Source organism: Corythoichthys intestinalis, chromosome 9 (assembly GCF_030265065.1).
Source record: "Corythoichthys intestinalis isolate RoL2023-P3 chromosome 9, ASM3026506v1, whole genome shotgun sequence".
NCBI lineage: Eukaryota > Metazoa > Chordata > Actinopteri > Syngnathiformes > Syngnathidae > Corythoichthys > Corythoichthys intestinalis.
The window spans coordinates 2,880,806-2,894,163 of NC_080403.1; the positions used below are offsets into that span (position 1 = coordinate 2,880,806).

Consider the following 13,358-nt stretch of genomic DNA (forward strand, 5'->3'; position numbering starts at 1 on the left):
ACACCAGACTGGATGTTTTGTTGGCCTATAGGCTATATTATTATATTATTTGATGTCGCCTCCATTCTATTCTACTCATATGTTATATGTTTCTTGTTGTATCCCCACTCTGATCTAAACTGGCCCTTCGCCACTAAGTGTAGTATTCCATCACCCTAAATGCTGATTTATGCTTCTGCGTAGCGGTGACGGCGGACCTACGCCGTTAACGCAGACCCAATTACGACCCTACGCCATAGCCTGACGTGCACCTCCAAAAAGTCCTGACTACACATCACGTCAATGCGCGTGACGTGAACTTCGAAGGACTGTGATTGGTCCGCTCAGAACGTTGTTTCCGGTTTAGCGCAACAATAACACCATTTTCAAACATTCGCAAAGGACTTCTGTGTCGCCTACGCTTCAACATTTGTATTGACAACATTTGTTGTTTAATATTGATTAGCTGCAGCTGCAAATGCACACGTTCCATCTCCATTGCCATTGCTGTCAATGACCGGAGGAAAATTAAAGGAATTCGACAAGTCCCCCCAAAACCATACAAAGACAAAGTCACACCCATCTATTGGTATGGCATGAATTACTGTGGAAACGTCCCTGGCTGCGACAAACTTTGTCCCCTTGTCACACATGAGACCAATGTTTACATTTGAAGTAAATTAGTATGAATGTACTTAAAAATGAATGAATGTGGTTGGCTGTGCAAGGTTTTTTATTTTATTATTTTTATTTATTTTTTTTTTTTAGAAACCTGCAGGTGTGGACGTAATTATTTATTCCCGACGTATTAGGGCAGGATCCTCGGTTTTAGAAAACCCTGCTAGGTGTAGACATGGCAGCAGAAGCATAAATCGGCCTTTAGCTTGCTGCCACTCCACCTATCAGGGAATTAATCTTTCAATCACTCCTAATTACCACCACCTGCAACTTGTTACCAGCTGTGCATTTAAGGCACGGCCTCCCAAAGTCAGTATCAGTTCGTCAACGATTCAGCACACTCCTGCTCGTCGTTTGTCTTTGACCGATCAGCCCTTCTGACCCAGCTTGTCCTGCATGACCCGACTACGCCAGAGTCCCAACCCAATCAATTTGCTGAGCCTGTCCTGCTTGACCCGACTACACCAGCTCTCCAGCCCGATCTACCTCCTCAGCCTGTCCTGCTGTACTCGATTACGCCAGATCTCCAGCCTGCTCAGCCTGACCTACATGACACGATTGCACCATCTCTCTAGTTCCCGTCCGTTTTCACTGCCTGCCAACACGATGAAATAAAACCTGTTCTGTTTCACACATGACATCAGCATTTTTTCTGTACTAGGTGGAAATATATGCATTCATAAACTGTAAAGTCATTATCCCAAATAATACCGTTAAAACGCAGTATCGTAGCGTTAAAAACGCAGCATACTGCAGCTCCTCAGTTGCCTGCTCTTTACTGTGAATTCTAGTAATACAGGAATATTCCGTTTTTCCTGGATTACAGACTACTACTGTTAAACATTTTTACATTACCAAGACTGTAAAATAACAGCCTGGTAATGGCAATCTTGCTGACGGACTTTTACTGTATTTTCTAGAAATACAGGAATCAACAGTTTTTCTGGATTACGGACTATTACTGTGAAACATTTTTACATTACCAAGACTGTAAAATAACAGTATATAAATGGCTCCCTGCCAATTTTTTACAGTGAAGGCATGCGACACCATTTCACACCATTTAAGTGTGTCTCTACTGATGTTGGTTACTGTTGTGCATGTTTTTCCAATAATGGATTTATCTCATAGCCTAATAAAAATGAACACGCTCATATTTATGGAACTCATCATCTTCCGTTTCATTATTTTGAGGTTGAGGCTTAAAGGGTTTAAGGGTTAAATCAAACCGTATTTATGTCTTTGGCAGGGCTGAGGTGGTGCTGGGGAACATCATAAAAAAGAAAGGATGGAGGTAGGAGATGCACTTTAATTCTTTTTCTTTCATTTCCGTCTCACCAGCCTACCTATAATCTTGTCATCTATGCTCGCAAATATTGGAAAGGCATAGTGTTTTGTGAGCTGGAACCATAAGGTAGGACCATGAAAGATGAATGCGGCATGCCTACACGGCCGCGTGCCTCCTTTAAAGCCATTGAGTAATAAACCGACTTGGAGGGGCCTCATCTTCTACTCTGTACGCCTTGGCCTGGCACTAATACAGCTTTGTCAATTTATACACGCCTCCAACTCTCATTCATCTGTGCTGGCTGAGTTCCGACACTGTGGGTGCCTGTGACACTCAAAGGATGAGGTAGAAAGGAGCAGGAGTTTTTGTCCATCTTTAACGACTGCCCACTCGCAAGCGGTAACCTTTCATGCTGTGACACATGAACTATATTTCTCTATTTTGTAGACGCTCCAGTCTGGTGATAACCACAAAGATCTTTTGGGGAGGAAAGTAAGTCGAGATAGCATCTTTAATATGTCATAGATGCCCCCGATTGTGAGAAAAGGCATCATCCACATTATTTTCTTTCACTGTTAGATCACATTTCATGATATTGAATGACACCTAAAGAACGTTGTTTTCCTTTTACCCTTTTATATTATCCTTTGCAGAGCCGAGACTGAAAGAGGTTTATCTCGAAAACATATTATCGAAGGTGAGTACTGACTTTAAGTAATTATACAGTGGAGTCCTAGTTTAATCCCCATATACAAGGTTTTAGAAACATGTCCTGCTGGACCTTCTCATGTCATTCAAATGTTCATACAATATAACATGTCTGAGGCCTGATGCAAGTATAATTAAATGGCTGAACAGACATGTTGTTCGAAATTGGGCAAGTCTTTTATTTCTGCGTAATGTAGGCATTCCACAAGATACAATAAGAACAACAGCAGCTGACTACTTCCCATATTTTCCAGACTTAAAATCCCTCTGGAGTTACATTGTACTAGTAGAAAAATACAACACCAGACTATAAGGCTAGGCTCAGACTGCAGGTCTTAACGCTGGAAGTCCCAGGAGTCACTGGGAAGTGTCCAACATGAAAACACCACAAAGGAACAACTGTCTCAATCACTCTCTGTCTAAAAAATTAGCTACACTGTACCTTGTATAAAAAGGAGGTGTAGGCAAACTGCAGCTTTTGGAATATGTAAAAAGGTTGTCCGCCCGATTGCCTGCCTGAGCTGTCCGACAAAGCCATGGCAGCCCTGCTCTGCAAAGACTCAAGATGCTAAGTGGAGCAATCCAACCCTGTGGTTTTGAGAGTGTGAATGGGAATGACTAATGAGGACCTCAATGCTCAGAAAAGATATGCTGACTATAGTCAGATGACCCTTCTCTGGATACAAAAGTGATTTGTATCAACTGATCCACCCTTGGCAGTTGTAGTTTAATGTAAAAACCCGATTGTTTCGTGTTTTTCCGACTCAAGTGAGGCATTAACTTGACTGCCTGAACTGAACAAGTCGCACATAAGTGGACCATTACATAACCGATCTAGGTCACATTCCTATGTGATTAAAATCCGACCTGGGCCACATTTTTCCAGAATGTGGGGGCGGTCTGAACTCTCAAGTCTCCGTAATTGGAATTCATGCAGCAATTGAATCAGCAAAGAGCGAGAAAAGCAGGGAGCTACGGTAGTGAGGGCATAATTGTTAGCGCTTAGCTTGAACTCGGTTTTTAGGCATGAGGCCGGCTTGAGCAAGTCATTAAAAAGATAAAAGGAAAAAAAGGATAAGCCTGAGAATCCTCGGTTTTCTTTATGTGCGCTAAATGAGCAATATTTCAATATTGCTTACATGGCCAAGAGTCAGGGCAAACTGACAGTATGTGTGTGCGTCGTGCATACACAGTGTGTGCATGCATTCTATCAATCCATACTGTATAAACTTTGAATATGGGACTAAGCGGGGAATATTTAGGTCTGTTATTTGTGTCTTGTTTTTGGAAATCAAAATATGATCACCCTAGAATGACGTTGAGCCAGCATGTCGTCGTTTGTTTTGGTGCTTCAGCGCATACGGTCAGTTTGCATGCGTAATACGTGAACGGACTCAATGGAAAAAGGCAGTCTGACCGTGCACGCCAAATAAACAGATATGAAGAAAAATAACCCTAAATGCTGTTAGGTCACGCAACATGCTATGCTAGTGCTAACATAATTTTCCTTTAGCTTAGCATGCGATAACTTTATAGCTTTTCGCCACAACAATGGCCACTTGTTCTACTTTCCTCAATTGTCATAACATGCACACAGCCTTCAACTGACAAGTTGGATAACCCTCAGCTCATTGACCTTCTCATTAGCTTAGCTTAGCTGTAATAGGTACACCTACTCTACATTAGCAGTTGCAGTAAGGGCTCATATCATCCTTTGCTCAGCTGCAGAGACAATTTACGACTGTTCAGATTTCTTTAGCTACATGGTGTAGCTTAGAGGTCGACTGATATGGGATTTTTTTTTTTTTTTGCCGATACTGATATCTAAAATTTTTTTTTTTTTGATTGCTGATATCCAAAGCCCATTTTGCAAGGCGATATACTTTTTCAACCCATGTAGATTATAAAGACATTATTTTAAAATTGCTTTAACAGCTTCAAATTTACAAGGATGACCTGACACTTAAGATTAATTCAGTCTAGTGCTACCAAACCAATGAACACGGCACTTTTTTTTATGATTATACACACTCAACAAGAACAAGACATTATTTTCAAATAATAAAACCCACCAGGACGTCACGACAAGATGTAAACAAGTGAGAGTTTAGGAGGATGCCCGCCATGCTATAGCTAATGCAAATGCTATGCCAACGCTACAAGATACATTTAGAGTGAAAAGATTATTAAACACCATAACGTGCCTGTGACGGTATTTAAAAAATCTTAAATAGCATCATTATGTGAATTAAAATTATATTTTGAGATGATTCAACAATTTACAACAATCTGGCAAAGTGCAGATGATGAAAAATGTTTTAATCTGCTGTTTAGCCTCGCCTGTCATTATAGCACTCAAGCGTCCCCAGCTGGATCATGACGTCGGCAGGCTCACGATTTCAGCTTATTAATTCAGCCCATTGAGGGGGAAGATTCAGAACAAGGAAAACGCGACATGCAGCAGCAAAATGTCATGATTGTTTCAATCTCGCTACTCCAATATTTCTAAAGGATATTCTTTTTGTCTAAGTATTTTTCCCCAATTGCTAAATAAATGGTATGGTCATGAGAAACAACAGTCTTGTACTAAATGGAATATGAAATATTAAAAATGCATTTATTCACTACGACATGCCAAAATTACTGCATAATGGTCAAAACTGCCGACTTCTTGCACCTCCCGAACAGTATTTTATGCCACCGAAGTTAGTCCGGCTTTTGTCATTTCTCTTCAGAGACGGAGGAAAGAGCGTAAACAAAACAGGACAGCTAGCCAACATGCCAACCTGAATCGAGCGGCGTTTCCAGGTGTTTTTGTTGCCTTTTGAAAATGAAAAATCACACAAAACTACCCAGACTCATGTCACCTACGACGGCGGGGTTGATTGTCTTCACCGACAGCCCCCGGTGTTCTGCCAAATTTTGAACCCTTGTAATATTTTGCTCCCAAAGCTGTTGTTGCGATGAATAAGCCCTCTTTTACATTCAGTTGGCCTCTCAATGTTATTCACATGTGCTAAATAAACAAGTAACATCGTAAACATACATGTTCAATACGAATATTGCGTAAATTAATGCTTAACGACACGGCGAAGACGTAAACAGTGAGAGAGCGGTGTGCAGTTGTTCTGTGCAGCTAACATGGCAGAATGTGTCTAAGGAGAACTTTTCTACATGTCCGTCTATGATCAAACGTAGGTAAATATTCTTTTATTTAAAGGAAGTTGGTAGTGTTCACTTTGTAATTGCTGTGTTTGCGGCAATTTTTAAAACAAAGTTGCAATTTCTGATGGGGTGCAAAACAAAATTTAAAAGAACACCGGTGGCGAGCAAATTACAGGCTCGCCGTTCTGCTGCGGTCCCAGCAGGCAGGCAGAGAGGGGAATGAACGCCGAAAATAGCGCATTCTCGGTGGACAAACCAGCTGATGTCGGAGCGGAGGCTGCTCGGGGCAAAGCCGAGGAAAGCACTTTGTGGGCGGGCACACGAAGAGGTCTAAGGGGGGTGTACGACAAGCCGCCGGTCGTCGGCCGTGTGGCCTTCTCGCTGGACGGATAGTATTGTCACCCACAAAATGCAAGCCACTTCCTTATTAAAATATGTGCCATAATCCCAGTAGTTGACATAATACAATAAAACATACTATTCTATTATTATTATCATTTTTATTCTATCATACTATTCTTGTCTTTCTATTCTTATATTCCTTGAAGCTACCAACCTAAACCAAGTTGTTTTTACTGTTTGTCTCTTAAGCTGTATTTCTTCTGTACTACTTGTGATTTGCAGGTTTAAAAGCTTCTCTAGAGCGACTGCAGTTGGAATATGTCGATGTAGTATTTGCAAACAGACCGGATCCTAACACACCTATGGAAGGTAATTCCTTTTGTATTGAACATTTTTTTAGACTTTTCTCAGTAAACCTTATCAGCAACTAATTGTTTGACTTCACTGTAAGCCCTGTGAAAATAGTGATTTTTAAGATGGGGCATGTTATCTTGCTGATTTATTCTCTGCAGTGGGAATGAGGTTGTATTGGCTGGAGACCTTTTTCAAATGGCAGAGTGCAAAATGTTTGTTTGCGTCGGGGATGGGAGCTCAGCTGGTCGCTCGTTCTCCATCTGCTCCTGTCAAGACTTTGTTTTGGAATGAGTTCAGTCAGGGGTTGCCCGTCTGCCTCCACTGAGGCGCTTCACTAGTTGTCTATGTCTCTTTGGAGGTTACACTCACAAATCACTGGATAAACTGGAAAAAAAGAAAAAATGATGAAGTCATTTGCTTTAGTCTTTGTAACGAGAAAAAAACTTAGGTAATGGAAAATATTGAAAAACGCTTTCAGTTACAGGGAGGTTGGATGCAGAGGAAATGAAAATAATATTATTAATAATAACCATTTTTGGTTGTAAGAAAAATAAACTTTTAAAATGTGTTTGATTCATTATTTGAGTTTTTACTTATTTGTTTATTTGTAATATAAATTGTAAACAACATGCAGGCAATAAAGACAGACATTTTAATCATACAAAACTTCATCACGCCACATATTTACATGTTTAATTTAATTTTCTTATAACCTTTTATTTATCTACTGTTGTATCGAAGCAAATATTAATATCACATAAAAGAAAGATTTTGGAAAATAAGTATACAGTATTAGCCAAATGTTTGGACACACTTCATTCAATGCAATACAAATGATTGTCCCAATCCCATTGATAAAGAATTCCATTATTGAATCCTAAAAAGGCATACAGGGGTTTTCCCATTGTCAGTGTATCAAATACTTGTTCTCCCCACTGTACGTGTCAAATGAAAATAATTTGAGATGACTACTTCTTAAAGTGGATCGAGAGCGAAAAAAGTATTCAGAGCAAAGCATAGGTGGAGTTTGACTTTTGTGGCAGGGGGCAAAGCATGTTGACGACCCCAAAACGCAGTCTCAGCTATAAAATTAATGTATAAGATATGCCCGGTGTTCTGCCAAAATATCGGCGAAACGTCCACAACAGACGCATTTGACACCCAAAGTACTACCGTACGCTTTCAACTTGCTTTGTTTGGATGCATACAGGGAGAACGTACTAAAAAATGCCTTAACCCTATATTGCCAAATGCATCACATTTGATACACCTCAAATTTCATGATTTTGAGACTAATTCCGAATTTCTTTTTGAAAAAAAAAAAAGATGGATGCAAGTCAACACATGAATCTGCAGGTTCCATGAGAAAAAAAAAAAAAAAAAACAGGATTTAGCAAGGGTTATAGATATCAGAGCGCTTATTACACATATTGATTTTGACTTTTCTTTTTACAAATCTGGGAAAAAAAAGGTTTCATTAGGATCTTATTTTTCAAAATTTGGGATTCTCTGATAATTGCTTCATGTTGCAGGTATTTAAGGGTTAAGAAAATACTTAAATGTAGTTATATCAAATATGGAAGGTTTAAATACACTACGTGACTAATGTGGTCAACAGATTAAGACTGCTTTGACGCTACCACAAGAATACACAATGGTTAAGAGTATGAGAGGGAAATACATGCAAAAAGTATTTCTGAGGCAATGGAAAGGTAATAAAAATAAATAGTGAGTACTTGCCGCTTTTAACTGATGTGCGCGTGCGTGCAGATGCTTGCGCTAGCGCACTGAGCATTGTGTAGGGCGTCTCGCCGCATAGAAGGAATTGCAGAGCACCGGTGGTGGCTCTGTTGTACAACTAACGTCTTTAGTGGGGCAAACTGAAACGCCGCTAACCATTTGGGCGTTTTCAATAACAGTACTTCCTTTGCTTATTACATAATTCCACATATTCATTCATAGTTTCCATACCTTCAGTGAAAACCAACAATGTAAATAAGTCAAATAAAGAAAATACACAAGTGAGAAGCGGTCCCAACCTTTGGCCTATACTGTATATCTACACAAAGTGTGTGGAGTGTCGTGTTTTAAATATGTTTCCTATATGCACCGAGTGACTGACTGGATAGAGAGAAAGGGAGGGGTGAACAAGTTGCCGGGAGTATGAAGACTGTTGTTTTGCTTTCGTCTTTGTATGTTGGCGTCAGCTGCCATTTACAGTAGTCGTGTTCAGTGCTTTAGGTTGGAAATAAACTGTACTATGCTGTACTTACCATTGCTGCGGAGAGTTGATTGAAAAGAAGGATGGAGGCTTTTAGAGCCATTTCCGAGCTAGTAACGTTTGGCGACATAAGATCTGTGTGAGCACAAAACTGCTTTTGGCACGGGTTAGCATAGCGATAGCAATATTAAGGCATTTAGCAAGACTGTTTAAATTTAGCCTGAATGCTGCATAAGCCTTTACCGATGTTCGTCGGTGTATCTCCTTTCTCCAATCTTTTTATGATGATAAGCTCCGTTTCCATTGTAATTGCTTTTCTTTTGGCTAGACCAACATCGCTAGAAAGCCTAGCTTTCTTCTTTGGTGCCATAATGTGAAAAAAGGAGGACAAAAAAGGACACAAAATACTCCTGGTGCACAAACATAGACAAGTGCTACGCATTAGCTAAGCAGAAACACTGGTACTTGGGATTAAATGGAGAACAAGGCATGGTCAGTTGAGGTTGAGGACATCGTACCCAAGGACTCATTGTACTAGTGAAATACAATGACTCCATGAAGACAGAAAATGACACCGTTTTGGCAGACAAGGCACGGGTGTCGTAAGTTTGAGGACATCGTAACCCGAGTACTTGGTGTGCTAAGAGATAGGCTGGATCGCATTGGAGTTTTTTATTAAAATACCGTAATTTTCGCACTATAAGGCAATCCTGACTATAAGCCTCAACCCACCAAATTTGACTCAAAAACAACATTTGTTCATGAATAAGCCGCACTGGACTATAAACCGCAGCTGTCCTCACTGTATTATGGGATATTTACACCAAAAGATAAAACCGTTGACACTTTTTTTGACAGTGGCGTCTAACAACTGTCATAAGAACCACAATGAAGCTTTGAACCAATTGGCTGCAAAGCTTCATTTCTTCAAGAAGCTTCATTTGGCCATCACTGCTCCCATGGGGGAGTCAGTTAACCTCTGCTGCCACCTGCTGTTAACAGTGTTGTCATCCAACATGCCTCCTAGCATGCATTGCAGCGCTACTGTTGTAAATAACAATCAAAATTCATGTTCTGTGCTAATTATGTCTTCAGTTACTGTTCCAGTTGTTTCATTAGTTGCTCATTATGGTATTTAGTAACACTTTATTTGACAGTGGCACCATAAGACTGTCATTAGAATATCATAATTATGACATGAAACTGTCATGAGCATTAATGAATGCTTATAACATATGTCATTGAGTGTTATCCGGCAAATTATCTCACTTTTGAATGGATGTAAAAGATCCGAGCTGGAAATAAATGGTGTTAGTGACACAATTTGCCGGATGACACTTAATGACATCTGTCATAAGCATTCGGTAAAGCCCATGATAGTGTCATGTCATATTTATGACGGTCTTATGATGCCGCTGTCAAATAAAGTGTTACCGATTAACCCAAATAAATCAACAAATAAGCCACACTGGACTATAGGTCACAGGATTCAAAATGAAGGAAAAAAAGTAGCATCTTATTGTCCGAAAATTACGGTGCATTTAAACTATTGATGTTTTTACTGAAAGTGGTTGACAGAAGTCAACGCTGTAACTTTTTTCTTCGACGCTTCTTTACAGAAACAGTTCGAGCGATGACCCATGTTATAAATCAAGGCATGGCCATGTACTGGGGGACATCGCGCTGGAGCCCTATGGAAATAATGGTAAACTGAATGTTTGTGGAAATTTGTCAGCACCGTTACACTTTTGCCAGTTTTATGCTTTTACACTTGACGTCTTTTTGTTTGCTTTTGTCTTCCCCTGAAGGAAGCGTATTCTGTGGCAAGGCAATTCAATCAGATCCCTCCCATTTGTGAGCAGGCCGAGTATCACATGTTTCAGAGAGAGAAGGTGGAGGTGCAGCTACCTGAACTTTTCCATAAAATAGGTAAGTCTCTTTGAGACAAAAATTCTGCAGGGATGGATGTCTTGTTTGGATTATGATATTTTCTTGTCGTGCAGGTGTGGGGGCCATGACGTGGTCACCGCTGGCCTGTGGGATCATCTCAGGGAAATATGACGGAAGGGTGCCCCCATACTCTCGGGCCTCTCTGAAGGTAGCCACGTCTAGTGTGTGGTTCCCTTTGCTTTGCTGGTGTCCACCTCCTTGTGTGGTTCCCTCTCGGTTGTTGGCCTTTGCAGTTTTTGTTAATTGTGTCCTCACATTTGTCCAGTGGTTTGTACTTTTGTGGCATGTTCTTTGAGTGACTGTCACTCAGTCTGCATTTTGCTGTTGTGCAGTTTCATCACCTATTTGGAATGTGCTTCTTCATGCTCGGCTCAATGAATGTTTGTGGTGTTGGTGTTTATATCACTCATTTGCCTCCCTTGTAAAATCACAATGGTAGTGGTACGTCGTGGAATTTTGCAATTGTTATTGATCGTGTTCCTTCAATGTTTTAATCATTACATTTGGATTTCAAGACGGGGTTAGAGTCGGGAATTAGTTTCAGTTTTGGGTGAGGGATTCAAGTTAGATTTTTGGGTGGGGTCAGAGTTCTGCTGAAGTTAGAGTTTAGGCTAGAGTTAGGATTGGAAGTCAGATTTAGAGTTTTACGCAAGGATTACGCTAATGGTTTTTTCTTAAACAACAGCATTAGGGTTTGATATACCATTTTAGCACTTTTCTAGAGTTAGGATTGGAAGTCAGGTTCAGAGATCAAGCAAGGGTGAGAGTCTGAAAGGGATCCACGGACATAAAGACTTGTAGTTCTTAAAAGATAAATGTTATTATGAGTTATAATTATTTGATATTAAAACCCCTCATGATGTTTTAATTTTTATAAGACTTGTAAAATTAGTTTAAGTAGGTAGTAGGTCTCCATTGTTGTTGAGTTCGTAATACACGCTGGGCGGTGACGTCAACGGGTGGCACTGCCAGGCTTTCAGAGTAAGACTATTTAGCGACACAAACAAGTCATCTGTTCAGCTCGTTCAATTTGTACCTGAGCGGAGCAGCAAAAGCAAAATGAACAGGAAAGACGGGATGAGATGAGTAGGACAAAACCGTTAGTGTTCATGTGGCAAGTTCGTCTAGTGACAGTGACTGCAAACACTCTCCTGCTCTAGTGACGTAAAGTGCTATCAAGAACTCCAATTTTTGTTTGCAGATCTTCATGGTAAACTATTGTGTGATCAAACTTATTCCAATATAATTATGTAGATTGTTGGCATCCAGAGCTGTCGTGGGCTTTACTTATGATTAGGATATACAGAGAAACAGCAGTTTGATTATTTTTGCAGATAGCCCATGCATCACAGCATATGAAAACTTTGATGCAGTTTGCATCAACCGAGACGTCTAATGGGCTCCGCCTCCACGGCTGAGAGAGTGCCGCCTTACCCGAACAGAACCGAGTCACCAATCATCATATTTTTGTCACGTAAAAGCTTATCCAGATTGATGATAGTCATGCCAGTGTTCTCAGATTTTGCGCCCTTATCAGATGTGAATAAGCACTCTTGTACATTCAGTTGGACTCTCAATATCTAAAGGTGGTAAATAAACAAGTTACCTCATAAACATACAAATGCAACATGAATACGGTGTCAATAATGCTTAAGAGGGATGAGCGACACAGAAAACTTATGAATGTATTAAATTTAGGTTGATTGCTGGCCATTCGTATCATTTTCTGCCCAACAGATTATAATGACGCCTTATTTTGCACATTGAGATATAAGTAGCCTGCCGTGTACTTTATTTGTACATAAGTCCCATTCGCTGCATGCAGGTAGCGTTCAAGACCACACTTTTTAGTAATGTTAACACCACAAGGACCATATTGTTTTTTTCTACATAGATAGTATGTTTATTGTTTATTGATCTATTAGCTGCAATCAGTAACACAAGTCCTCAGATGAAAACAAACAAATCTGTTACGGTCCGCGAATGCTGAAGCAAAGTTGGACCCCAAAGTGTACAACAATAACAGAGGGATTGCGTACAAGGGTTTATTGAACACACACACAAAAAAAAACATGCGGTCGCGAAAAGGGAGACAAAAAAGGGTCCGTGACAGCAGGTCGGGATGAAAAAAAAAAACCCTGAGGTTTCGCAAAAGCAGGGCAAAAACAAATAATGCACTCAAATCCCTACACAAGGTAGAGGATTCCAAAAACGGGGGCGGCAGACAAATGAAAAAACCAAGGCAAGGATTCAACTAGCAATGAAGGGATCAAGAATACAAATTGTCAAATGGCAGCAAGTCAATATCTAGGCAATTTGCCTAGGATCAGTTTAAATACACTGCTGATGAGCTGGAATTGGATGAAAATACAACGTCAGGAACTCATCCCACAGCTCTGTAACAAAACAATCTGACCAGCAGCAGAATGTGACAAAATCATGCTAGTCATACTGGCTTTGCTAGTATCAAGCTTTAGACTTCATAATGATATTGACGGGGCGCAGGGCCGATTAATAGGGGGCCTGCATTGTTGGCGTGGCCGTCAAAGCTGACCGAGTAGAATTACAGTTTTTTTCGTTGAAAATTCACAATAAATGCTTAAATCCCTAAATTCTTTATAAATATGGACACAAAACAGTCTCGATTCTTGGTTTATAGCAAAAAATAACAAA

The 13,358-nt window shown here is 40.2% G+C and overlaps 1 protein-coding gene across 6 annotated transcripts in view; it reads left to right on the forward strand.

Moving 5' to 3' along the window:
• kcnab2a (potassium voltage-gated channel subfamily A regulatory beta subunit 2a) overlaps positions 1-13,358 on the forward strand; it is a 289,080-nt gene that overhangs the window by 253,029 nt on the left and 22,693 nt on the right. For all 6 annotated transcript variants that reach the window (XM_057846284.1, XM_057846285.1, XM_057846281.1 and 3 more), the window contains 7 exons: positions 1,907-1,951; positions 2,393-2,437; positions 2,599-2,642; positions 6,443-6,529; positions 10,355-10,440; positions 10,544-10,664; positions 10,739-10,833. In XM_057846284.1, coding sequence (XP_057702267.1) covers positions 1,907-1,951; positions 2,393-2,437; positions 2,599-2,642; positions 6,443-6,529; positions 10,355-10,440; positions 10,544-10,664; positions 10,739-10,833 — 523 coding nt within the window. The remainder of the gene's footprint in view (positions 1-1,906; positions 1,952-2,392; positions 2,438-2,598; positions 2,643-6,442; positions 6,530-10,354; positions 10,441-10,543; positions 10,665-10,738; positions 10,834-13,358) is intronic.